Below are 25,710 nucleotides of genomic sequence, written 5' to 3'. Positions count from 1 at the left end.
ATCATACCTATTTTTCCTTGCCTTCTAAACCATTCCTTTTGTGAAATCTTCCTGCCTAGCATTTCATTCCTGTCTCCATTAAACCTCTTCTTTTGGTATGACTAGTTTTCCCTTAAGTTTCTCCTCCCTTCACTTTTGTACCATGGCCAAGCATGCCTTGGTATTGTTGATGGTAAATGTAGATGATCCCATATGCTATGAGTTATAGTAATAATTTGGCAAGCTAATGTAATGGTCTTGCTATTGAGCTCCTTATTGCCTCAGATTCTCGAATTCTGCGCAGTAGAACTGTCCGTGAACTGGCTTTGATATTTCATCTTTATCAGCTTGTGTGTTCACTACCTTTTAAAACAGTATAAACTTAATACTAGCTTAACCTGCACAGAGCATCTGCATGCTAGTAATTGATTGCTCCCTCATCCCCTGCCACAGCCCCCCTCACCTCAGAGATCTCTCCACCCTCTCCTGAGCCACACTCCTACTTCTCCTCCATCCTGTTGCTTCCATCCCCCTCACTCCTCTTGGTCACAGTTGTAGTGTTGCTGGCGCCGATTGGCCAAGCTGTCCCCAGAGACCACCCTCACCTGAGACCCACTCCTGCTCCTCCCTACAGAAGCAGCAGCAGAGGTTCATTGGGCCCTTCCTCGCTGCCCCCACTGCCATGGCCCCTTGTTCCCCTCAGGCCGCTGACAGGCCTGGGCCCATCCCTTGCCTGTCTCCCTCCCTCCATCAATGGCCTCACTAGCCCCAAACAGCAGCAATGGTTGACTGGATCCTTTCTTGCTGCTGCTGCCACAGCTGCTCAATTCCCTCAGGCTGCTAATAGGCTCGGGCCAGTCCCTCACCCTTCCTTTCTCTCTTCCCCTCCCTTCTTTTTTATCTATCTCTCCTCCATTCACTCTTCCCCTCTGTCTTTCTTATCCTTCTCTCTCTCTCTCCCTCCCCCTCCCCACTTCCGGAGTAAAGATCTTGTTAATCTTGTTTCTGCATCTAATTCACACAACAGCAGCCTCCTTCTCCTGAAGGGGCTCTTTTCTCCCTCACAACCCCTCTCTTCACAGACCCCTGCCCACTATTCTTTTAGATTCCTCTTTCCTACAATCTCTCCTACAATCAAGAACATCTTCGGACCAGTAACAATTACATTCTAACTGACTTTAATGATCACCTCCTCCCTATCTGCATATGGAATCCCCACTGCCCAATCACCACGGTGCTACAGGCTCCTCCTTCCTATAGGCATATGGAATCCCCACTGCCCAGTCAGGTGCTTCTGTTCGCGAACTCTCACGAGAGCTGCCACACATGGGATTAGCCATGTGTTTGCCTTAGATAATTAAATATATAGAAGATAGATATTTATCTACTTATTTATGAGATCTACATCCTGCTGTTCTGTCATAAAATTCAAGGCAGCTAATGAACTATTAAAACAAACATAAGAAGGCTGTTCTCATGAGCGGCATAACCCAGGCTAGGGCAGCCCAGCCTGGGCTAGGCTACTTGTGTCAATCACCAGGATCAACCCCGATCCCACCTAGTCTAACTCCGCTTTCTGCCCCAGCTGTTAGCCAAGGTTAAGGGTCCCGGGATCATGTGCCAGGATCAAGCAGCCTGAGCAGACACAGAGACAGGTGTCTAGAGTACCTGTCTGTGAAGAGAATCCTCCAATGCATTGTGGGATTCCCAGAAGGCTGGGATGCATTGTCATGGCCTCTAGAAAAGTTCCGGGGTTGTTGCTCGTGTGCATGGCCAAGCCATGCATCCAGGCAGGCAAGGGGATTGTCTGGGCGGGGGAAAAGTAAGTACAGCACAGCCTCCCTCCTCGCCACTGCTCACCCCGCCCCTGGTCCAGTCTCAGGTCAAACATCCTGGTCCAGTCTTTGTTTGCACATATTACTATACTTACATGGAGCTGGATCCCCATTAGTTCTTCTGCACATGAAAGAAATTCTGTTAATGTAAGGTCAGAGAGGTGATTTTGCCAGGCCCTCGTTTCCTCTGCAGCACATTTGTTGCTAAAAATGGGATGCTGAGGATTGAAGGACCCTCACGGGAAGATTTGGGAGGACATAGCAGGCTGTATGAATTAGTAAAAATTACTCCTCCCATCCCATTCCCTTGTGCAAACAGAACAATTTCTGTTCACATAAATGCTAGTTGAGATCCAACCCAAGTTATTCCCCTCCCCACTTGTTTATCCAACAGTCTTTGGGGGTGTTGTGGGCCAATATGCAATAGCACAGATTAGAAGATAAACTGATTGCCCATCTTTTAGAAGTGATTTCACATCTTTTAGCAGTAATTTCACATTATAGCTCAGTCCAAAAATAAGTTTCCTACTGTTTAAAGATAGTATATGACAAGATAGATATAAGTTTATTCAGTCATTGACCAGCAAAATATATGACAAGACATGGGGGATATTAACTACTAGTAGGTGAGGCCTGTTGTTGACTGGGCAAAGTCATTTTTGCATAGATTGGTCTAATCAAGAAATTCAATCTATGTAATACTTTTTAAATTAATTTGTCTGCAAATGAGAACTAAAAACAGTTTGACATTTGTAGGATTTCAACTTCAAACATTATTCATTTAATTAAATAATTACGATATATGGTAAAATTTGATCGGATAGGAGAACTGGTCTTGTAGTAGCAAGCATGACTTGTCCCCTTAGTTAAGCAGGGTCCACCCTAGTTGCATATTATTATTATTATTATTATTATTATTATTATTATTATTATTAAATTAATTCAATTTCTATACCGCCCTTCCAAATATGGTTCAGGGCGGTTTACACAGAGAAATAATAAATAAATAAGATGGATCCCTGTCCCCAAAGGGCTCACAATCTAAAAAGAAACATAAGGTAGACACCAGCAACAGTCACTGGAGGTCCTGTGCTGCGGGTGAATAGGGCCAGTTACTCTCCTCCTGCTAAATAAAGAGAATCACCATGTTAAAAGGTGCCTCTTTGCCAAGTTAGCAGGGATCAATATGAAAGGGAGACTAAAAGTGTGAGCACTATAAGATATTCCCCTCAGGGGATGGAGCGACTCTGGGAAGAGCAGAAGGTTCCAAGTTCCCTCCCTGGCTTCTCCAAGATAGGGCTGAGAGAGAGTCCTGCCTGCAACCTTGGAGAAGCTGCTGCCAGTCTGTGAAGACAATACTGAGCTAGATAGACCAATGGTCTGACTCAGTATATGGCAGCTTCCTATGTTCCTATAATCTGAGAAAGATCATCTATCTCTCTTGGGCATGATGTATTTCAATTACTGATCCAATTACTGAGTGTTAAAAATAAGGATGTACCAAAACTCAATTCAGGTGTCCTAATCACAGGCAAATCCCTTTAAAAATGAGGGCTTACACATCCCGTTTAAACTGCCTTGGGATTGTTTTAATGAAAGGTGGTATAGAAATATAACAAAAAATAAATAATAAAGAGGAGGAGATTAGGTCCATACCTGCTCCTCCTCTGATTGTCACCATTGCCGTAATCCTGGCATTCCCCGCAGCTATCCCCACACGACAACAAGGTGTCTCCCAGCTGTCCCTGAGTGATGCTGGTACGCTCATGGACTCCATGCATGTGTGGCAGCCATTTGCATGGTCAGCAACCATGGCGTCAAACATGGCAGCCATGTGCATGCCGACACTGCATGCAGGCTGCTGGGAGCAGTGCTGCAGGCACGCGCAGCATTTTGGACAGAAATTGCCACACCCCGTAAAGCAGTGGGGTGACAAAGAAGCAGGTAAGGACCTGCTTACCTGGGTTTTCAAGGAACTGAAACCCACCTATGGCTGCCCAAATCAAGTTTGGGCACATCCCTAGCAGCCATTGTAGTTCTTTAAGATGGGTGTTATATGGTCCTTGTGAGTTGTTGTGGACACCAGTCTGACTGCCGTATTCTGTACCAATTGTAGTTTCTGGACTACATACAAAGGTCCGGGGATCATGGAGCCCTGAGGGACTCTATATAACAGCTCCTGTTTTGAGGAGCAACTGTCACCAAGCTCCACCATCTGAAATCTACCTGAGAGATAGGAGCGGAACCACTGCAAAGCAGTGCCCCCTATCCCCAGGTGATCCAGAAGGATACCAAGGTCGATGGTATTGAACACCGGCAAGAGATTCAGAAGTACCAGCAGAGTCACACTCCCTCTGTCGATACCCTGGTAGAGGTCATCCATCAGGCCGACCAAGGCTGGCTCAACTCCATAGCCAGCTCTAAAGCCAGTTTTGAATTTGTCTAGATAATCAGCTTCCTCCAAAACCACCTGGAGCTGGTCGGCCACCACACTCTCAATCACCTTGCCCAACCAAGGGAGATTAGAGACTGGCCTATAGTTATTCATCGCTGAGGGGTCCAGGGAAGGCTGCTTAAGAAGTGTTATGCCATTTTATAATGAGTAGATATAGAGAAATAGATCTGGGTGTCATCAGCATATTGATAACACCCTGTATCAAACACCCTATATCAAACCTCCTGATGATCTCTCCCAGCTGTTTCATGTAGATATTAAAGAGCATTGGAAACAGTATGGAGCTTTGTGGAAGGCTCCACAAGGCCTATTTGTGGACCACTTTGCAAAACAGCAGTCTCCAAGCAACACCATTACAGGATATAAGGTTGCTACTGATTTTTAAAAATATGTTTGTACCCAATCATACTGCTTTGTTCTACCCTTTTCTATTCCGGAACCCTTATTATTCAGATTTCTTTCACTGATGTTTATTAGTGTATATGCTTTGTTCTAAATTATATCCCATATGAGAGACTGTGCTATTTAGTTAAAATGTAATTAAAACATTCTAAAATAGTTAAAAACTAAAACAATAAATTCAAAAAATAAGCTGGAATAGCAGCAGAAACAAGAAACAAATAAAATCAGTTACCAAATCAATCACTAAACACACTTAAAAATAAAACTGCATGTATCTAGAGCTGGAAAAATAAAGTTGGCACCATTTGAGTTCTAGGAGCAGGGTGTTTCCATAATAGCGTAAAGTGAAGTGTGCCCTCAAGTCAATTTTAACTCCTGGTGCCCACAGAGCCCTGTGGCTTTCTTTTGGTAGAATACAGGAGGGGTTTACCCTTGCCTCCTCCCGTACAGTATGAGATGATGCCTTTCAGCATCTTCCTATATTGCTGCTGCCTGATATAGGTGTTTCCCATAGTCTGGGAAACATACCAGCAGGTATTCAAACCAGCAACCTTCTGCTTGTTAGTCAAGCATTTCCCCACTGCGCCACCGAAGGTGAACTGCCACCAAAAAAAGCCAGCTGTCAGTGGTCATCTGTCTAACCTGAAATGAAGGCAATGGAAGCAAGGGTTCCAAGGCTGATTTAAAAGAGACTGATTCATATGGGAGAAGGGGATCTTTTAAATACATCTGTGGTGGTCCAATTACATGTTTTAAATTTACAAAGTGTGATCCACACAGTCAAGGCATCACTAATCTGCATGATCTACATTCTCGCTTAAGAATATAGGTGCCTAGCTAGATCAGACTGAGGGCCACCTAGTCCACATACTGATTTCCTACAAGGGATAGACAGCTATCTGGTGGGGAAGTCCACAAGCAGGCCAAGGTGGTGAAAGCCCTCCCTTGTTGCTTGTCCCTTATTCTGGGAATGAATAGGGCAATATTGCCTCTAAATATGGAAGTATCCTACAGTGGAGAAGAATAACCTTGAAGGGGCTGAACCTCCCACTTACTCAATGGAGACAGAGCTATGTAAATCTGTTTCCCATAATCCCATGAGTGGCAATCCACTCCCATTCTGCTCGTCTTGCTCCTCACAACAGGGCTTCGACAGAGCTTCATGATTCTGTCAGGTGAATGCACAGCTTTAAAAACTAAAAGGGGTAGACAATACTGAAGTGAGCTGATCTTGGCTCTAGAAGCTCCTTTTGCTCATCTCATCCATGTCAAAGCTTGTTGCCTGACTCAGCAAGGCTGTCTTTCCTTCACTAATGTGAAAAAGAGCTTAGCCGCCGAACCCAACATGTTTGATCCTGATGAAGTCCAACTGACACAGCCTTTCTGAGGGCCAACTGCCAATCCCCGATTGTGTCCATAAACTTCATACAGTGTAGGGGGAGCAACCCAACAGAATTACTCCATGGTTGCCTCCTTCCCCCATCACATCTGCAAATGGGAGCTTTCTCCGAGAGGTCCTCTCAGCTGCATAACTGTCAAGGCTTTCATCTCATCCAGGAAGGAAGGCCCAAGTAAAAACCTGGGAAGGTACCCAAGTAGGAGGGGCCCATAGAGGGCCATTTGCCCAAGGCACCTGAAGATCTGGAGACAGCCCTGTTGGGAGGGCTAGGTGGGAGAGAAAAGGTTTGGTTGGGCTGGATAGGTAATTGGATTTTAGTTCAAGCCAAAGAAGAGTTTAGAAATCTATGAGGAATGCTTATATCTTTCTTGATGGTCATCTGTCTATGTGGCTTTAAAAGGGGGTTAGACACATTATTGGAGTATCAATAGCTATTAAGACCTAAATAGAATACTGTATCTACAACTGGAGCCTGTGTGCCTCTGAATACTGGTTCCTAAGAATAGGCTTGCCCCATTCCTTATTTCAAGAAATTGCTCTTAGGATTAAAATGTAGTGTTCTTTTGGAACACAGTTTGTTCTTGTTTGTGGCAGCCACAAAAAGGAACAAATGGCATTTTAAAGGAATGCTACATTTTATTCCTAGATGAAGAATAGTTCATAAACTAAGTAACAGGTGGCAAGCCTACCTGAGAATGAAGGTAAAGGAGAAGCATACTACCTTCATGCCCTGCTGCTTGTGACCTGACCAGGAGGCGGCCATAGCTGGAAACAGGATGTTGGACTCAACAGACCCTTGCTTTGATTGAGCAGGGCTCTTCTTCTGTTCTTAATATTGCATTCAAAGAGACGAGGCAATGCAACCCTGTTAATTCTCTCGGATCTCTCAGCGGCTTTCGATGCCATTGACCATGGTAGCATTTGGGATAGGCTGGCTGAGTTGGGTGTGGGAGGCACTGCTTGGAGGTGGTGGGCAGCTACCAGGAAGAGGGCCTTTTTCAGTGGTTGCACCCCATTTATGAAATAGTCTTCCCAGTGAGGTTTCCTGGTTTCATCACTTTGTTCCTTTAGCAATAGCAATAGCGCTTACATTTATATACCGCTCTATAGCTGGAGCTCTCTAAGCGGTTTACAATGATTTAGCATATTGCCCCCAACATTCTGGGTACTCATTTTACCAACCTCGGAAGGATGGAAGGCTGAGTCAATCTTGAGCCCCCGGTCAGGATCGAACTTTTAACCTTCTGGTTACAGGGCGGCAGTTTTTCCACTGCGCCACCAGGGGCACCAGGGACGCCTGGTAAAGACCTTTTTGTTCACCCATGCCTTTTAAATTAGGGCTTTCAGATTTGTTCTGATTTTTAACTAATTCTAAAATTTATTGTAAGCTATTTTGTATTGTATTTTGCATTTTCTTTTTAGCTTTGTTTGTCTGTTATGATTTAATGAGTTATGTGTTTTTATTGTACATTTTAATTCTATGTTGTGAGCCACCCAGGGAACATTTTGTTATGGGGCAGCTAACAAACAAAGTTTATTATATTGTTATTATTATTCACTTAAACATGTTTGTATTGTGCATCAAGAACACAGTTCCCATTTTGTATTTCAGTGCTTCAAAATTAAGCAGCCAAGTGTTGACTGGGTTTGAGTTCCAATCCTCTGCCTGTAAATCTAAAGACTGTTTAACTTGATTGGCTTGTAGAGGACCAGAACTCTTACAAGGAAGCTCGGCTTTAAAACAGGGGTGTTTTTTTTATCCTGCTACTGGGCACATTGTGTGTAGTGGAAAAAACAATCACCCAAAATTGTGCAGTGGGAACCACGTTTTTATCTTTGTGCAGTGGGAACCACGAGTTCTGGTTCCAGAGGACCAAAACTCTTACAAGGAAGCTCGGCTTTAAAACAGGGTTTATTTTATCCTGCGGGCACATTGTGTGCAGTGGAAAAAAACAACCACCCAAAATTGTACAGTGGGAACCAAGTTTTTGTGCATTTGGGCCTATGGCATTTAATTAGGAGTTAGTTTGTTCTTTTAATGAAATAGATGAGAAAGAGAGAAAAGGTTAAATAAAGAAGTGGATGAATACTGTTCCCTTTCAATCTTCACGGCCTTATACAAGAAGTAGATCAGACTTCCCTTCCCTTCAGTGCCTCCCACCCCTGGAGCCTCATGGCTTTGGGGGAGGAGGGTTGCGTTGACTGTTTGTGCAGTAGGCAAAAACAAACGGGGCAGGGGGGGCTGTATCAGTTAGGCTTAGTTTGCTTTAGCTGATATCCACCATCATCCTCATTTTATTTCCAAACACATGGCGCTGGCCGGGGAAAGCAAATAGTAAGAGACCGCCGCAAAAGTGAGCGCGTAATCTCCGTCTTGAAAGGAGAAAAGCAACTCGGCGCAAGCTGCGGGGGAGGCCAGAGACAGCACGGAGAAGGTGGGTTCCCTGGCGCAGAGAGCACCGCGCGCCGCTTGGCGAGTTCCCGAGTCCAGGTCTCCTCACCCAGCGTGGCGCATCCACCACTCCCCACAGCAACAAAGAAAACTCCGCCACCACGATGCCTGCTGCATCCTCCGCCCAGCTCATTCCCGCCGCGAATAACGGGGGGATATGGGTGGGCGGTGCTGTGCTGCAGACGACCAGGGGAAGGAAGGTGAGAAGCTGCCTCTTCCCGCTGGTCCCACACGCTTTGGCCAAACTTGTAGCTCCTTTCCCAGCCGCACGGCGGCGGCACAAGTCGGAGAAGAGCTTGCGACGAGCAGACCCAGAGAGGCGCGCGCGCGGGGAGGGAGAGATTTTGCAGCCAGAGAGAGCACCTTGTGGGCAGCATTGCGGTCCCAGGAACCAGGCGGCGGCGGCGGCGGCGGCCCTGGAGGTGAGTAATTGTCTGCTTTGTGCATTTGTTTTGGTTGGGTGACTCCTCCTTTGCTGCGTAAACGGCTCGCAGAGGGGGAGGTTTAAATCCTGGTTCCTCCTGCTTTTACAGGTTTCTCTCTTTAGTGTTGATAACCCCGTGGAGGGTGGGGGATGGCGTAGGCGGGGGTAGTGTGTGTGTCTCTTGCATGTCCCCTTTCTGGGAAAGGAACAGGGCTACTCTGTCCTCTTGCAGAACTGGCCAATCTCATGGTAGGGATAGGTTTGCTGGTGATCAGCAAGCTTTCTGTAATTCCTCGCCCCCCTCCCCTTCCCACTAATTTCTGTGAGGGTTTATAGAAGCCACACAAACTCCTTTATGGGTTCTCCATTTCTAAGGGGATGAGAAGTTTGAGCTGTTCTTCATTCGGGCATTTGCCCTTTCCGATCTCCTATTCACGTCTATTCAGAAGTCCCATTGAATACAGTTTCCATTAGAAAGCATGCATAAACTTGCTCTCCAAAATTAATTGGACTAGGTTTCATCATTTTGCAACAAAAAGCCACCAATCCCCACAACGTATTTTGCTCATGGAAGTACAACTGAGGACTGAGCTACAACAGCCTTAAAAAACCTGAAATAAAAGCTTGATAAATATTACAGGATGCTTCCTTTCTCTGTGTGTAAAAATTTAATTAGAAAATCAAAACTGGTTTTCTCTTCTGCAGTATGTGTAGCTATCAATATTTCAAAATTTTGAGTCAAATTAATAACATTTTATGCCATACTTCCTTTATTTATAGGCTGTCTTAATTGTGTTCTAAAAGATCATTCCCGAGTATTTTTTTTTCCTCCCACAAGGAACTTTTAACAAGTAAAAGTTGAAATTGGCATGCGGTTAAATATAATAGGCATTCTCTTTTGCTGTTTTGCCCTGCTCTACCACCGGTACCTTGTCATCTGGGGGTAGAAAAAGAAAATTGAACAGGTGTACCTTATTATGTCATACAGCTTCAGGAGTGAAAAAAAGCAACACTTGTGGAAATTTTTGTATACATCACTACTGAAAAGTACAGGACAGGAACTCTGAACACTGCTGCAGGTAGCCATCCTGTGGTTATACACTTAGAAGTTGTAACAGTGATCAGTAGCAAGAGCTATTTGCATTGCATGTGTAGATAAAATGCTTATGAAATTCTTGATAGCTGAGATAGTACTTGATGGTTCCAGAACCACTTCAGCCTCCCAGCCTTTTAGATTGCATTGTGAACTAATCTTATACAGAAAATTCTGAGTCCTTTCTTACAGACTCAGTGGAGCTTGCTTAGCTTTTTCTTGAGAAAGTATAATTAGAAATTTGCTTTTGAAAAAGGGGGCCACTATCAATGTTAAGAGCAAGCCTATTATATCTCATAGTCAGGAGATTTGATTAGAAGATGACTCTTCTGTAGACAGGAAATGTGGTACCTAAACTTATAAGGGAAGATCAGGTTTGGGGATAATAGGATGGCTTGAAATGGATAATTTCTGCAGGTCATTCCTGTGACCTGCCTAACTAAATATGGGCAGGAAATTACTCTTTTAGCCTTGGTTAGTATTTCCAGACATCATTAGGCATGCATTTTGGTACATGGGCACTCCCTGTTTTCAGTTCTGCTTGAAAAAATGGCTTTCAGTAGGAATGAATATTATATTTATAAGAGAATTGAATATTGAACAATTAGATTATTTTTCTGGATGCAAAATTATGAGTTTTATGTCCCAGTCGTGTCTTAGAGAAGGATAGTTATTCTTTCAACATGTAAACTAAAGCATACACCTCAATTAGTCTGTGTGTGTGTGGAGGGGGGAAGAGTTCTGTATACAAAATGAGTTGTTTCAGTACAGTCCCATGCATGTTTACGTGGAAGAAAATCCCACTGTGCTGAAAATAACTCGCTCCCAGGTAAGTATGAAGCCTTATTCACACTTACTTAGAAGTAAGTTCCATTAAACACACTGGAATATGCATCTAAGTAAATATGATTATATTTCAGCTGTAACTGTTGAATTGATTGTTTTGGCTTATATAAAATATTTTGTACATTACATTTCAAGAATGGGACCTGTTTAAAACATCTATACTTACACCTACTTCTTTTTCCCCTGCAAATGAATATTATGAAGAGGAACAGGAAGGATAATCTCTTTCAGAAAAAAGAGAAATCTATTTTTTCCCCCATCTGCTTCAAATATGGGTAAAGGGCTGGTTCAGATGCACAGAGAGCCATGGGTAAAGCCTGGTCCTGTACAATGTTCCCAAGTTTTGGGAGCATGTACTAGCCCCTCTCATGCCTATGTGAACATCTCCTTCTGATTTAAATACAGTAAATGAAGATAGGAATATAGGAAGCTGCCTTATACTGAGTCGGACCATCAGTCCATCTAGCTCAGGATTGTCTACACAGACTGGGAGCAGCTTTTCCAAGTTGCAGGCAGGACTCTCTCTCAGCTCTGTCTCCAAGATAGATGGAGATGCCAGGGAGGGAACTCGGAACCTTCTGCTTGCAAACAGGTGCTCTTCCCAGAGTATCCCCATCCCCTAAGGGGAATATCTTACAGTGTGCTCACATGTAATTTCCCATTCTAATGCAAACCAGGGTGGACCCTGCTTAGCAAAGGGGTCAGTTAATGCTTGCTGCTACAAGACCAGATTTCCTTCCCAAGATAGAGCTATCAAGATATAGTATATATCTTGATAGTATATAGTATATATAAATGTCTGAACCAATTGATCTTGATTTATTCTAGCCTATAGTTGGTGCTTGGATGCAGTAATGGACTGGATGAGGGTGAATAAATTGAAACTTAATCCAGACCAGACAGAAGTACTGTTGTTCAGTGGTTCATCTGCCTGGATGAACGATGTTCAGCCTGTTCTAGATGGGGTTGCACTCCCCCTGAAGGACCAGGTTCACAGTTTGGGGGGTGATCATCAATCCAGCACTGTCACTAGATGTTCAGGTAGCCTCTGTGGCTCGGAGCACCTTGTATCAGCTTTGGCTGATACACCCAACTGTGACCTAGACAGAGATAGCTTGGCCACAGTTACTCATACTCTGGTAAACTCTTGCTTGGATTACTGCAATGCATTGTACGTGGAACTGCCTTTGAAAATGGTCTGGAAACTGCAGCTAGTACAAAATAGGGCTGCAAGATGATTAACTAGGACTGCATGTTTTGATCATATCACACCAGTGCTTCGCCAGCTGCACTGGCTCCCAGTCTGTTCTGGGCCCAATTCATAGTGCTGTTTTTAACCTTTAAAGTCCTAAACGAGCCCCTGGTGGCACAGTGGTAAAACTGCTGCCCTGTAACCAGAAGGTTACAAGTTCGATCCTGACCAGGGGCTCAAGGTTGACTCAGCCTTCCATCCTTCCGAGGTCGGTAAAATGAGTACCCAGAATGTTGGGGGGCAATATGCTAAATCATTGTAAACAGCTTAGAGAGCTTCAGCTATAGAGCGGTATATAAATGTAAGTGCTATTGCTATTGCTATTGCTATTGCTATTGCTAAATGACTTGGGACCAGGTTACCTGAGAATGCTCCTTGCCCCATATGTCCCTTCCCGTACTTTAAAATCTTCACAGGCCCTCCTCCGGGTGCCCCTGCCAAACAGAGTGAGGTAGGTGACCACCAGGGAGAGGGCCTTTTCGGTGGTTGCACCCCATTTATGGAATAGGTTCTCCTGGCTTCATCACATGGTTCTTTTAGACTCTGGGTAAAGACCACTTTTGTCCACACAGGCTTTTTAAATTTGGCTTTTCATATTTGTTCTGATTTTTAGCTAATTTTAAAATGAGTTTTTAAGCTGTTTTTTTAACTGTATTTTGGATTTTATTTTATTTTATGCCTGTTATGATTTAATGTATTATGTGTATTTATTGTATGTTTTAATCCTCTTTTGTGAGCCACCCAGAGAACAATTTGTTATGGGGCAGCTAAAAAATATAGTTTATTATTTGTTATCTCTATATATAATTCTCTAAGGCATCGCCATTATGGATGTTCATGGAACCGGTTCGGAGGCCCTTTATGGGCCTCCGAACCGGTTCGAATATGGCAGGGGTCTCCTGGCACGTTGGTGACTTCCAGTCATACAGGGAGGTATGCTGCCGCACCAATGGGCTTTTAAAAAAAACTGATGGTGGGGGGAAAGCGGTGGGAGGGGTAAGTCCCTTGCTCTTAAAGGGAGACTCCCACCACCTTCAAAACGCCCCGCCGCGGTTCCGTGCACATCCCTAGTACCTGTGGCTAATCTGAGAAGGGATGGAAAGGAAAAAAGGAAACTCCTAGTTCTTCTGGAGGATTGGTTCCCCCACACCACCCTGCTGGCAGATCACTCCAAACCAGTAAGCAGACCAGTTTCTCTCTCTTTACTCACACACTCCCATACAGATAACATGCACACTACCCTGAACTCTTTGGAGGAAGAACAGGATGTGTGTCATGATAAAATATATGTATATGTTGACTTTTAGCCACATGCGCTTCAATCCTAAGCATGTAAACTCAAAAGTAAATTCATATAGTGTTTTTTTAGACCTAGCACAGCAGCAAGCAGGCCCGTTTTATCTTTTACAGGTCAGCAGAATGTGATATGTAAAGTTACCCCAGTTTCTTAGGATTTAAAGACAACCAAGTAAACTACCCAAGGAAATTTTAAAAATTCATTTATTGCGATTTGACTTGCAAAGTCTTATTTTGAAGCAATTGTATAAAAAACATACTTTTGGTGGGGGAGGGGAAATGCTTAATGTTCATTTTAGCCATTTGTGAAGCTATTTTCAAGAAAATGTTGGGGGATTTTAGTCCATTAAAAGACAATATGTAAATTATTTATATATGAGCTACTGTTACAAGCACAAAGCAAAATAAAATATTGATGATTATAAGGGGAATCATTTTCTCATATTTTGCTATTTAAGCCATTTTGAGAACTTTATTGCTAAAAAGCAGCATATAAATATTTTTAATGGGGGGGGGTAAAAACCCCCCCCGGGTTGATTTTTTAAAAAAAGTTTTATTTTCCTTCTCTGAGGGAGACAATAAACCCAACAGCCAGCCTGGCTCTGCAAAGGAGAACCACGAAGGCTGGGAGAGCAACAACAAGTTAACCCCTTTTTTACTCATTGCTATTGTCGATCTCCATGAGCATGGCTTCCTTCCCGACTCTCCTCCTCCTGCATCGTGGCAAGTCCTCCTTGTGCTTGTCAAGAGGGCGGAGGGAGGCACTCAGGTGAGAGTTGGGTCTGCTAACTGCTGCTGAGTGTGGGGGGACACAGGGGTGCCCTGCAGGTGGGGCACACTGGGAATATGCCCTGTGGGCCAGTCCGAGCCTGGAAGGGGGGAGGTCTCTGGGGATAGAGGGCTGAAGCTTGACCAGTAGGCACCAGCAACGCTGAAGCTGCGACCAAGAGGGATGAGGGGGTTGGAGTAAAGGGTTGGTCGATCTCCATGAGCAGGGCTTCCTTCCCGACTCTCCTCCTCCTGCATCGTGGCAAGTCCTCCTTGTGCTTGTCAAGAGGGCGGAGGGAGGCACTCAGGCGAGAGTTGGGTCTGCTAACTGCTGCTGAGTGTGGGGGGACACAGGGGTGCCCTGCAGGTGGGGCACACTGGGAATATGCCCTGTGGGCCAGTCCGAGCCTGGAAGGGGGGAGGTGTCTGGGGATAGAGGGCTGAAGCTTGACCAGTAGGCACCAGCAACGCTGAAGCTGCGACCAAGAGGGATGAGGGGGTTGGAGTAAAGGGTTGGAGGAGTGACCAAGAGAGGTGAGGGGGATGGAAGCAACGGGATGGAGGAGGAGCAGGAGTGCAGCTCTGGTGAGGGTGGAGAAATCTCTGAGGTGAGGGGGCCTGTGGCAGGGGGTGAGGGGAGCAATCAGATACCAGTGCCCAGATGCTCTGTGCAGGTTAAGCTAGTTTATTATTATTGGCTTGATTACCTGAAATAAACTGTGAACTGCAACCAAGGTTTGAAGTGAGTTATAGATCATGGTTTATTCCAGTTAAGTTTCTTATAACAAACCAAGATAGGTCAGTTTGGACATCACTACCATTCTTGGTTTATTGTAACCTAATTTGAAGTGCAGGTATGGGAGGGAGAAGCATGTGCACCACTATTCCTTCTAAGGTGTGCGCATGTGCGTGTGCTCCCAAGTTTTCTGATGTCTGCTCAGTTAGTTTTAGATCCCGCTCATGTGTAATGAGGGTCCCACTCTGAATGCAGGTGCGCACACAGTGTGTTGATACTGCCGCCCAGAACAAAAACTAAAGTAGCAATTCAATTTGCAACTTGTAGCTACTTTCAATCTCTGAAATCATTTGTATGATTCACCTGAAAATCTTATAGTTCTCTCCATAAGCTTTCAAAATAATTGAATGTTTCAGAAGAAAAACTAGAAAGTACACTAGATCACTGCAATGGCCTTTTTTCTTTTTTCTTTTGCTGAAGGGAAGAAATCTATAAATTGACCTGAAATATTAAAGGGTGAGTGAGTGTGCATGCGCATTCTTCCAAAACTTTATTTTCATGTCAAAATGAAAGTGGGGATGGGATGGGATAGATAACAGACAAGTTATGAACTGAAATGTGTATATGCAATTGTAAAACTCATAGGCAAGAGATTACTCTTTTATAATAAAAGTTTATTATTTATTTATGAAACTTCTATTGCAGCACATGGTTCCATAATATGCCTTAAGGTGCCCTAATGCCTTAGGGTGGCTCATGACAAAAAAACCCAGCACGGTCACATAAATAAAGTATTACGAGAAAGCAAAGCTGCCCTGCCAAGCTTCTCTGGAGAGAGAGTTCCATAATGAGGTTGCTGTTGCTGAAAAGACTCCAGCTGCATATGCTTATATGTGCTTTAAAATAGATGAAAACAAAGAAATGCAGTGCTTTCAGAATGTCTTGGTCAAAACTCATTTCTGCAAAAGGGTCATGCTATCTACCAGTGTTGTAGCATTCATGGTCTTGAAGCTATGGCTTGTGATGTCTTTAACGGCATAGGCTGCTGGAACCTTGAGAAGGTTCCAAGTCCCTTCCCTGGCACTTCCAAGGCAGGACTGGGAGAGACTCCTGCCTGCAACCTTGGAGAAGCCACTGCCAGTCTGGGTAGACCATACTGAGCTAGATGGATCAATGATCTGGCTTGCTATAAGGCAGCTTCCTCTGTTCCTATTTTGAAGCATACTGTATATATTATCATGAGGTGTGGGGTGAATGTCTTCTTGTCCAATTGTTTTCTGACCTCTGTTAGCTTCTCCTTACTTGAGCCTAGCTTTGCCTAAGAGTATTCCCCCTCCCCACCCCTTGTTTTCTGTCCTGGATGTTGCGCATGTTTTATGCATGCTCTTCTTTCTATTTTCTGTGGCACACTGACTTTCTTTCAAGTAGTGATACACTTCTGGAGACAAAGTTCACGTTTCTTTTTTTCTCCTCCACATTATCTCTCAATATTTTCAAAAAATTAGTGTTGTTTCCTCTAAAATATCTGAAAGGTAAAATATCTGAACGTTTGAATATTTATAATTCTTCAAATTATTTTGAACTTTTTGCCTAGCTAATTTCACGTATCCTGGTAACTCCTGTCAGCTTCAGTTTGCAACTGGCAAAGAGGTACATTTCAAAGTGGCGATTTTCTTTATATTTAGTAGAGGGTTGAGCAGCTGGCTGTTGCTGGTGTCTACCTTGGGTTTCTTTTTAGTTTGTGAGCTCTTTTGGGACAGGGAACACAAAATATTTGGGTTCCTTTTCTTGTAAATCACTTTTACAACTTTTTTTGGTTGAAAACCAGTATGTAAATAACGTGATCTAATGCTTCCCAGTGTGCCATAAATTGTTTCCTGAAAATAAATGCAACATATGTGATAATACGTAGCACCACAGATTGCAAGTGGGCTTTTTTCTAAAAGCATTTGCACAATTGATGCATCTGTTTTGCTGATTAAATGTTCAAAGTCTGTATTCCTCCATTTCTTGATATAGTCCTTAAACTGTCCTGCAGTTTAGAACAGATTATCTTCATCTATTATAAAATGTGAAAAATCTAATAGGCCAGTTGTCATTGTTATATCAGTTGTGAGATAACCTGGTTCTGTTTCTCTTTAAATTTCAGAAGTCAACCTAAGATATTTTCATGTCTGATTACTGGAGATTTGTTCTTTGTAAAGAAACTGGGAGCTGCAACTGTTTTGCAAAGAACCGCCAGCCTAATGAAGGAAAAGAAGATACAGACAACCATATTGTGGTGTCGGACATTATTCGTCTTGTGCAAGATAAGAATATGCCAGGTATGGTAATCTCTATGAAATGCTACATCTTGAAAACATGTAGCTTAAGCAGCATTTTGCAATAAAATAACTCTTGCAAGTAAGATTAAAGTTAAGACTATTCTTGAATTCAGTTTTAAATGAAGTTCAGTAACTGGTTTGGCACACACAACAGGTTCAGTTACATCTCACATTATGTGCATTAATCATTTTCACAGTGGTGTGGAGCAGCAAACGAAACTTTACTTTGATTGGTCCCATAACCATGTTGGAAATGGAATGTGATGCCGATCTTTAAACTGCAACAAGAGGACTTGGGTAGCTTCACATGCGTCCATCATCATGCATCCAATCCAATCCACCATGGTCTCGCTTTCTCTCCTATCACACATCACGGTCTCTCTAACATCAGTTACTAGTCATTTGCATTATAGAATCAATATCCCCCTTCATCAATCTTTTGTTCAATCACATTCGCACACCACCTATCACTTTGCTACTTGACATTCCTCTCTTAATTGCTTTTGCGCTGACTGGGGAGGTATTTTATGGGTGGGAACTGCTTTTGATTTTCTTATTGTCGTAGATGGACCACTACCTGGTTAAAGCTGGATTTGCAGCCACAACTCCTCTTAGCAGAGGTGAAAGGGTGCTGATTCTCACCTGAGAAGATTGGGAGAGGACTAACACAGGTTCTCTCTTCCCTAAATCTGAACTTAGAATCTTCGCTGACCCACTGTGACATTTTTAATTAGTTTTTTGAAGGTAAAATCTTTCACATCTGGGCCAATCCGGTCTTCGCTATTGTCACAGTTAATAGAGATGTCTAGTATCTCCTTTTATATGGTTATATTAGATCAGTTCCAGTTTTTGACTCTCAGGGATGTAGACAAGCTTGTTGGATAATTGCAGTTTACCACGTCATCTTGACTTTTGCCCAGCATGGCTTATTTCAGCCAGCAGGTAGATTGGAAATAGCTTAGTTAATATAATAAATGCTTCGCTGAGGGAGGGCAGGATGCCGCCATGTTTAAAGGAGGCAACTTCTTAAGAAGCCTGCATTAGATCCCTCGGAAATTAGCAGTTATAGTCTGGTTGCTAAACTCCCATGGTTGGGCAATTTGTTTGTGAGATGGTGGCCCTACTGTAACTGAGCTCAGGTACATGCAATGGATATAATAACATAGTCTTCTCACATTTGCCTCTGTCTCCTTCCTTCCTCTTTTGCCTCCCATGTGTTGATCTCTAGCTTCTAAACCCCTCAGGGCAGGAGCTTCCTTTGTAAAGCACACTTTACAGAGTCCTTTGTAAAGCACTTTGTAAAGATGGTGCTATATGAATAAAAATAATGTGCCCTGAGCTCTCACCCCTTGTAGTCTGCCAAACAAAGCTTACTGTCTCTTAAAGTAGTTTTGATTTTTAAAAAACAAATATATATATAAGCAACTCTTTTTCTAAGCGTGTAGGCAAGTACAATTATATAAAAGACATGTTTCCCAGTCCCCAAATAGCTCATGACAAATAATGTTGCTAGGAAACTCTATCCCCTTGCCTCCTATGCCTTTGACCCTGTTGCCTCCCACACCCACCACCTCTATATTCCTGTTCCTCCTGTTCACAGGGAGATGGGGTGGGGACGGCACATATAGGACAAATAACTGTAAAGGCAGGTTGGAGATGGTGTTAACAAATGTGTGATGCACTGCCAGCAACTCTTGAAACTGCATATAGTATCCTCTTTATTATCTATATCCTCTTACTTTAGTGCCTACAGACAGCACGTTCATTTCCTGCTTCTGAAAAATCTGGCATAAGCTCACTGAGCGAGCTTCATGTTTTGTGATTACATAGTTCTATCTCAGTAGGAAAGCATCTGTATCTTTTGCTTATCTTACATTGCTCCAGCAGGACTGTAACTTGCTTCCAGCATGGTTATCCAGCTAACATTTGATTTTCTGCTAGCCTGATGGTTTATGTGTTAGAGCTGGACAAACTGGTCTTTAGAATTCCAATGGAAGTAATTATTATTTATTTTAAACTGCTAGTTTTGCAATTGCATCTTTTCTTTTGCTGGTACATCTCCTTGGTTAGGGCAAATGAGTTATTTGGCTTGTCCATCTTAGGCTTTATGGCTATTCACATGACATGAGCCACCTGGAGTAACCAGTCTTAAGTAAAGTTGCATAAATGACCACGTACTTTGGGTTCGAGAGGGATGGTTTAGCTAAGTATAAAATAGACACATGGCTGAAATTTTTGCAGGAAAGCTGTGCGTGCATCTACTGTTCAATTTTTCTTTGTTTTTTTAGAAAAGCAAATTACTAATTTAAACATTGGTGTTAATTTCAACACACAGCTATTCTGTTCACAGGCGTTGGAAATCTTAAGCTGTTAAGTTTGAGAGAAAGGGAGGGTGACCTGATGAGCCAACTATACTTGTTATAGACCAAATAAAATGTCTGTCTAATAAGCCGAGCCTAATCAGATACTTGACTAGGTGTTTTTTTCCCCTGTGCACAACATCCAATAGAAAGTTCTTCAGCTGTGTACATTGCAAGAAATTGTACTGATATATAATTGAACAGATGCATTGAGCTCTGGTAGGTGTCCTTTAATTAGAGGAGAACAGATTTAACTGGGCTTATTACCAAGGTAGTAGTTAATTTAATAACATGGAAATTCATATGAAAAAGGAAATAACATACCCAGGTGGGAAGTCTATCAAGCACTGTACGTTTTGCTAATCCAGCTACTTGGTACAAGCTCAGATAATTTAATCTTTTACATTGCTTCCTGAAAATCAAAGTAGGTGCAGAAGGGGAAAAACTCTAGTGAGCTAGTGATACACAAACAGTTGTACTTCCGATATTCATTACCCAAGATGTGCCTTTCATTTCAAACAGGTTTAAATGGAAAGCGGCTTAGATGAAAATTATAACTTTTGTTCCTTTTAGCTATCTGCTCTGACAAATATCTCTAAATGTTACCTCTAAATACCTGATTTAAGTAATTGGAAGGGTTTTACGTTCTGTGCTGCTTTTAATTGAATTTTAAAGCTAAAATGGTTATGTGTAATATGAAATCAAAAAGCTTTGAAAACATTGTGTGTGTTTGCTACCAGGTAATACCAAATATAATGGAACTGACAGTAATTCCAATGGCAGGCTTAATACCAGTTTGGTTTTACTTTACCGTATTTTACGGAGTATAAGACGCACTTTTTTCCTCGGAAAAATATCCGCCCAAATTCAGGTGCGTCTTATACTCTGGAAAAGGAGGGAGGGCGGAGGGGAAAGCTTGACGCTGTTGCTGCTGCTGCTCCTGCTCCCTGTACCGGCTGCTTCGCCTCTAGCCCCGTCCTCCCCTCTCCACTCGGGCTGCTTGGTCTCATCCGCTCCTCACTCCCTACCATGTTCTATTGTGCGGCCGGAGCCGGGGAGAAGTTGGAAGTTTAGGGCTTGTCGGTGAAAGAGAGTGGGGGGAGGAGGAAGGGCAAGCAGGGAGGATTGGCTTACCACCTCCCTTCCTCTCTCGCCGGGGCCTGCCGGGAGCAGCCTAGTCAGCCTGCCTGCTGCCCCCCTTCCCGGGTTCCCTCCGGTTGCCGCCCCGATGCTGCTGCAGTGACGGAGGCTGCTGTGCCGCCGCCCTCTGAGGGGACGCGGGGCCCGACTTGGAGACGAGCCCGCGCAGGCGAGCGCCAGCCTGCAGGAGCCACCGAAGGCACAAGAGGAGGTGGAGAAAGAGGTCCCGGGCAGGCCCCACCGGCTGCCGCGATGCACAACAACCAGCAGTAGCTGCCACCGTGGGTCACCAATGTGGGCTTGCTGCTGCTGGCAGAAGGAGGGAAAGGACAGAGCGGGGCGCGGTGGGAGGGCTTGGAGGGGAGATGGAGGCGAGAGGAGAAGGAAAGCTCAAAAACTCTGAAAAACTGGATTGAAATTAAGGTGTGTCTTATAGTCCGTAGCGTCTTATAGTCCGTAAAATAAGGTACTTGGTTTTACTTACGAAGTGTTGGAGTTAAGTCTGTTGGGCAACTCAAAATGCATTTTTAATATCAATAACAACTTTATTTGTTAGCTGCTCCATAACAAAATGTTCTCTGACTCCTTTGTTCAAATGAGTCAAGTTTGCACTCTGAATGCTCGCTTGCATACACTTTCTCATATACATATACAAGTTAAAGCATTTAGAGAAGTATTTTCTCTTCCTTGGAATCATTTGGAAAACCCAATTTCAGATACCACATGGAGAACTGGCAGCTCGCTCGACCTGCTGGTTCCTGAAGCATGTTCATGAGCCTGACTTCCAGTGTCAAGATAGCTATGCTGAGATTGGGCATGCTGTCTGAACGCACCAGTTGGCAAATGTTTATCCTACTTGCCCTCTGGAAGCTGACAGCTATAACCAGGGCATAAATGTCCTCACTTCTGGAGTGCAAGTAGGGTGGAATATGCCCACACTGGTGGGTTTGGACATGCTCAGTGTTGGCATTGCTATCTGGACACTGGAAGTCGGGCTCAGGGGCATGCATCAGGAACCAGCAGTTTGACTAAACTGCCAGTTCTCCATGATGTCTGAAATTGCCCCAAGAGATTAAGTCAAATGTTTAGATGAAAACATGGGTTTTACAAATGATTCCAAGCATGAGAAAATATTTCTCTAAATGCTTTAACGTGTGTGTGTGTGTGTATGAGAAAAAAAGTGTATACAAGTGAGCATGGAGGGTGCAAATTTGACTCATTTTGAATAAAGTGAGAACAACTTGTTGTGGAGAGGCTAACAAATACATGAGACATAACTCCAACACTTAGTAAGTGAAACCAAGGTTTATTCCAAGCTGGTATTAAGCTTGCAAGTAGAATTACTGGACACTGGTTCTCCATGATGTCTGAACCTGCATTTTAACCTGTGCCAAGTTTTGTTTGAATGTTTCGCACAGGCCAAAAAGATGGTCTCATTTTGAATGCTGCTTAAGAGGGTGCCAGAGGTTTAGATACAGGCAAAAACATGGATGGGTGCTGGAGGTTTAGTCAAGCAGGCAAAAACATGGAAGGGTGGCTCTGTGTAGTAGCAAGCCCCAAAGGGAGAGATCTTTCACATTTTCATTTTGACCTTTTGTCTCAACCCCTCACAAAACATAGAACATGTAACTGCATTTGATCATATCGTCCCTTCCATTGTTATCGCTTTTTGGTATTGACATTTAGATTGTATGCTCCTTGGAGTGTGGACTATATTTTGAAAAGAACCATGCATATTGATGGTACTATATAAATAACAAGTTGTCCTAGTAAGAACTAATCTGCCTACTTTCCTATCCCTATCTCTACAATTGGACTAAATTAGGTACAAATAGATGTCCACAAGTTAGCCCACTTGCACCTCAAATGTTCACCCATCTGCCATCTTGCATTGGGGTAGATGACATCACAAACTATGCCATTGAGGTTTCCCCATGTGCCTGTCAGCAATCTGGCCACCCGGTAGGGAAGTCTAGGATGATAGTTCACAAAAGACCAAACTGGGTTGCAGAAGCGAAACACGGCTCGGAAATATTTCTTGCTCAGTCTGAAAGCTGTCTACTCTAGGGATGATATACATTACCTTCCAGCGGCTAACTGCAAGCTGTAGACATGCTTTATAGTCCAAGCTGATAACTCTTAGCTGGCAGGGATTCAAGGCTTATCAGCCCTCTGCAAGAGGCGCTTACTTTTCCTGATTGAGTCCAGCTGTGCCTGCCATCTTGTGACCCGTCTCTGCTGTGGAGTCAATGGGGGTTGCCTGCATAGCTCATCCTCTGGTTCATCAGTCCCTGTCTCTGCTGCCTCAGATTGCTGTGCCTGCTCTGAAACATCAGCCGTCTCTGCCTCGGCCGTCTCTTGGGAACCGACAGCCGGGCTCTGCCCCTCAGGCACCCCTGCATCAGCTGAAGGGCTATCAGCATCCCCTTCCTCTTTGCTATCTGAGAGTGAGGACATGACAGTGCCTCTACAGATGTAGCAAATTTGGTTCAAATTGGTTAGGTGGCTCACAAGTTAGCCCACTTGGGCCTCAAATGTTTATGCATCCAGCACCTTGAATTGGGGTGGATGACATCATCACAAACTATGCCATTGAGGTGCCCCTATGTGTCCCTACAACTGTACCAAATTTGGTTCATATTGGTCCAGGTGCTGCGAAGTTGATGTGGGGGGGGACACGCACATGGACACATGGAATGCCGGGTGATCTCATAAGCCTGCTGGAAGGTAGGCTAAAAATAATGAAAGTAAGTGTTGAGCATGTGCAAAACCATTTTATAGTTTATGATCTGGAAGGAAGTAATGCAAAACTTTAGCATGTTAGCCATTTCAGGCTATATTAAAATAGAATGGAAATGGCCTTCGTTTATTAGCTGCAGTGAATGTTCTGTTCTATACCAGTTGAGATTCCAAGTAGAGGAAACTAACAAATCTTAAAGATTTGTTTAAAGATAAATTATTTTCATTTTAAGAAACTGTTGTGCGTTCATGATCGACCAATGGCTTTATTCATACAGAAGCTATAGAATCTCTCCTTTCTGCAGATAGTTGTATAAATTCTCCCTCGGTCTTGAAAGAACTCATGACTGGTTACAGAAATCTTTCCATTTTTCCAGGCTGCATGCTGTTCAGGCACCAATAGAAATGACACTGTTGGGTAGCAAGGGGAGTAGTGAGTAGCAAGTTAGACACAGTCCAAGGAAGCAGCACAGTTGGTTAATGGTGTAGCATAGTGACCGAGAGATTCAACTATGAATTGGGAAGCCCCAGGTTCAAATTTCTCTTCAGCTGTGAAGTCATTAATGGGCCTTAGCTTAGATTCTGTCAGCCTCAGATACCCAATCCATAATGTAGGGTATAATACTCATCTAGCCCTTTAGGTTAGTTGTCAGAATTGGAATATAGCAGACTAGTTCTCATCATCATTAAGTGGGTAGGACTAGCACCCACTTCAAGTTGGGAAGCTGTGTGCACTCTTGTTTTGCGATAAAGAATGAGGTAGGAGGTGGGGAAAGTGATCAGCATGAGGCTCCTGCTGGATGGGAAGGCTTTTCTCCTACCTCATTAAAAAGCTGGGTACATCTGCTGGGTAGGACAGAGCCCTCCTACCCAGCAGGAGCCTTGCACATGATCACTTCCCCCACCTCCTGCCTTGCTGTTGTTTACACATGACTGCAAAACAGGAACGTGCACAGCTCCCTAACTTGGCTAAGAACTTGTCCTACCCAGTTAATGATTGTGTGAACTAGGCCAATGCATCTGAAATGTCTTGAACAGTTCAAAGTACTATACAGATGCTCAGCATTATTAGTCTTAATAAATTTGTCTACATGATTTTTGTAGTCATATAGGGTTATGTTATGTAGTCATATAGGGTTATGTTATCTTCTTATAAAAGACAAAGATGCATTTATGTTATTGAATTAAGGATGGAAATCTGCTCTCTCCCATGATTATTTTAAGCATTGCTTGGCAAAATGACAAAGAAAGGTCTTAGCAGAGATGATCTGAGGTTGTATTAACCTTTCATACCCAGTAGGTGCTGCTGTTGAATCAAGTGGAAGAATCGTTGCAGAAAGATGGCCAGCAAGCAGATTAAAGTGGGAGGAGGGAAGTGGGCTTTTCATTACTATACAGTTTGGTAATGGTTGCCAAAGTAGGGTGTGTACCACATGGGAGAACATAGAAACCCTCAATAATTAGCTTTTAATTCTTTTAAATCTTCATATTTATCTAAATAAGCTGATTTATACTAAGAACATTTGCACACATTAGGGAGAGAGCATCTAATTGTAATAAAAATAAAAGTAATCAAACAATCAACAGTTTTGAACAATGAGTATTTTACTTCCAAAAGTGTGAAAAAAGATGTTTGGATGAAGCATCCTATAAATCTCTTCCAAGTAAGTGAGGATTGTGCTAAAGAAATGCTGTCCCCTGTGGTAAAACACGTGGCTTGTCTGTTTCCAAGGAAACCAGTTCCTGCAAAGAGACTGTATTAAGCTGAATCTGTCAGTTGATTAGATGCTTGCAGAGTTGCGATTTAACACTTGTGCATGAACTTTTTTTACTCAAATCAAATGTGTGATACATTTATTAAGCTTTATGAAGTGAATATTTGAGATGAAATAGAATTTGAATTTTGAAGAAAACTTCCCAGAAAGGTTTGTATGAATTCCTGGGGCAAGCCGTGGACTGAAAATACACACTGTTAGATCAAGAATATAGTAGTAGTTATGTGATTTCCATTAGAAAGAGAAATTGCTGGTATTATATTAAATCTGAACTGGGCAAGTTCTTAGATTCCAAAAGGATCTCTCCAAAGGATTTTGACAGAATTGTTCATGCTGCATCAAACACCTCCTTATATTGTGATGGAATAGGGATTTGTGGTTCTTAACATTTTTAACCTCTCTGTGGATTGTTGCATTGTGAACACGGACTTTTAA

General features: G+C 43.2%; 1 protein-coding gene across 11 annotated transcripts in view; it reads left to right on the top strand.

Annotated features, from left to right (window-relative positions):
* The first annotated feature begins 8,696 nt into the window (after positions 1-8,696).
* The window catches only part of MCF2L (MCF.2 cell line derived transforming sequence like), a 178,959-nt gene continuing 161,945 nt past the window's right edge, over positions 8,697-25,710 (top strand). For 4 of the 11 annotated variants that reach the window (XM_053306931.1, XM_053306943.1, XM_053306939.1 and 1 more), the window contains exons 1-2: positions 8,698-8,944; positions 17,087-17,261. In XM_053306931.1, coding sequence (XP_053162906.1) covers positions 17,108-17,261 — 154 coding nt within the window. In that variant the 5' untranslated portion in view covers positions 8,698-8,944; positions 17,087-17,107. Of the gene's footprint in view, positions 8,945-17,086; positions 17,262-25,297; positions 25,426-25,710 lie in introns of those variants that run through there. The other 7 variants (XM_053306944.1, XM_053306940.1, XM_053306934.1 and 4 more) reach the window with 6 other exon arrangements.

The sequence above is a fragment of the Hemicordylus capensis genome, chromosome 3 (assembly GCF_027244095.1).
Source record: "Hemicordylus capensis ecotype Gifberg chromosome 3, rHemCap1.1.pri, whole genome shotgun sequence".
In the NCBI taxonomy this organism is placed as follows: domain Eukaryota; kingdom Metazoa; phylum Chordata; class Lepidosauria; order Squamata; family Cordylidae; genus Hemicordylus; species Hemicordylus capensis.
This window is presented reverse-complemented; position numbering and strand designations above follow the sequence as displayed.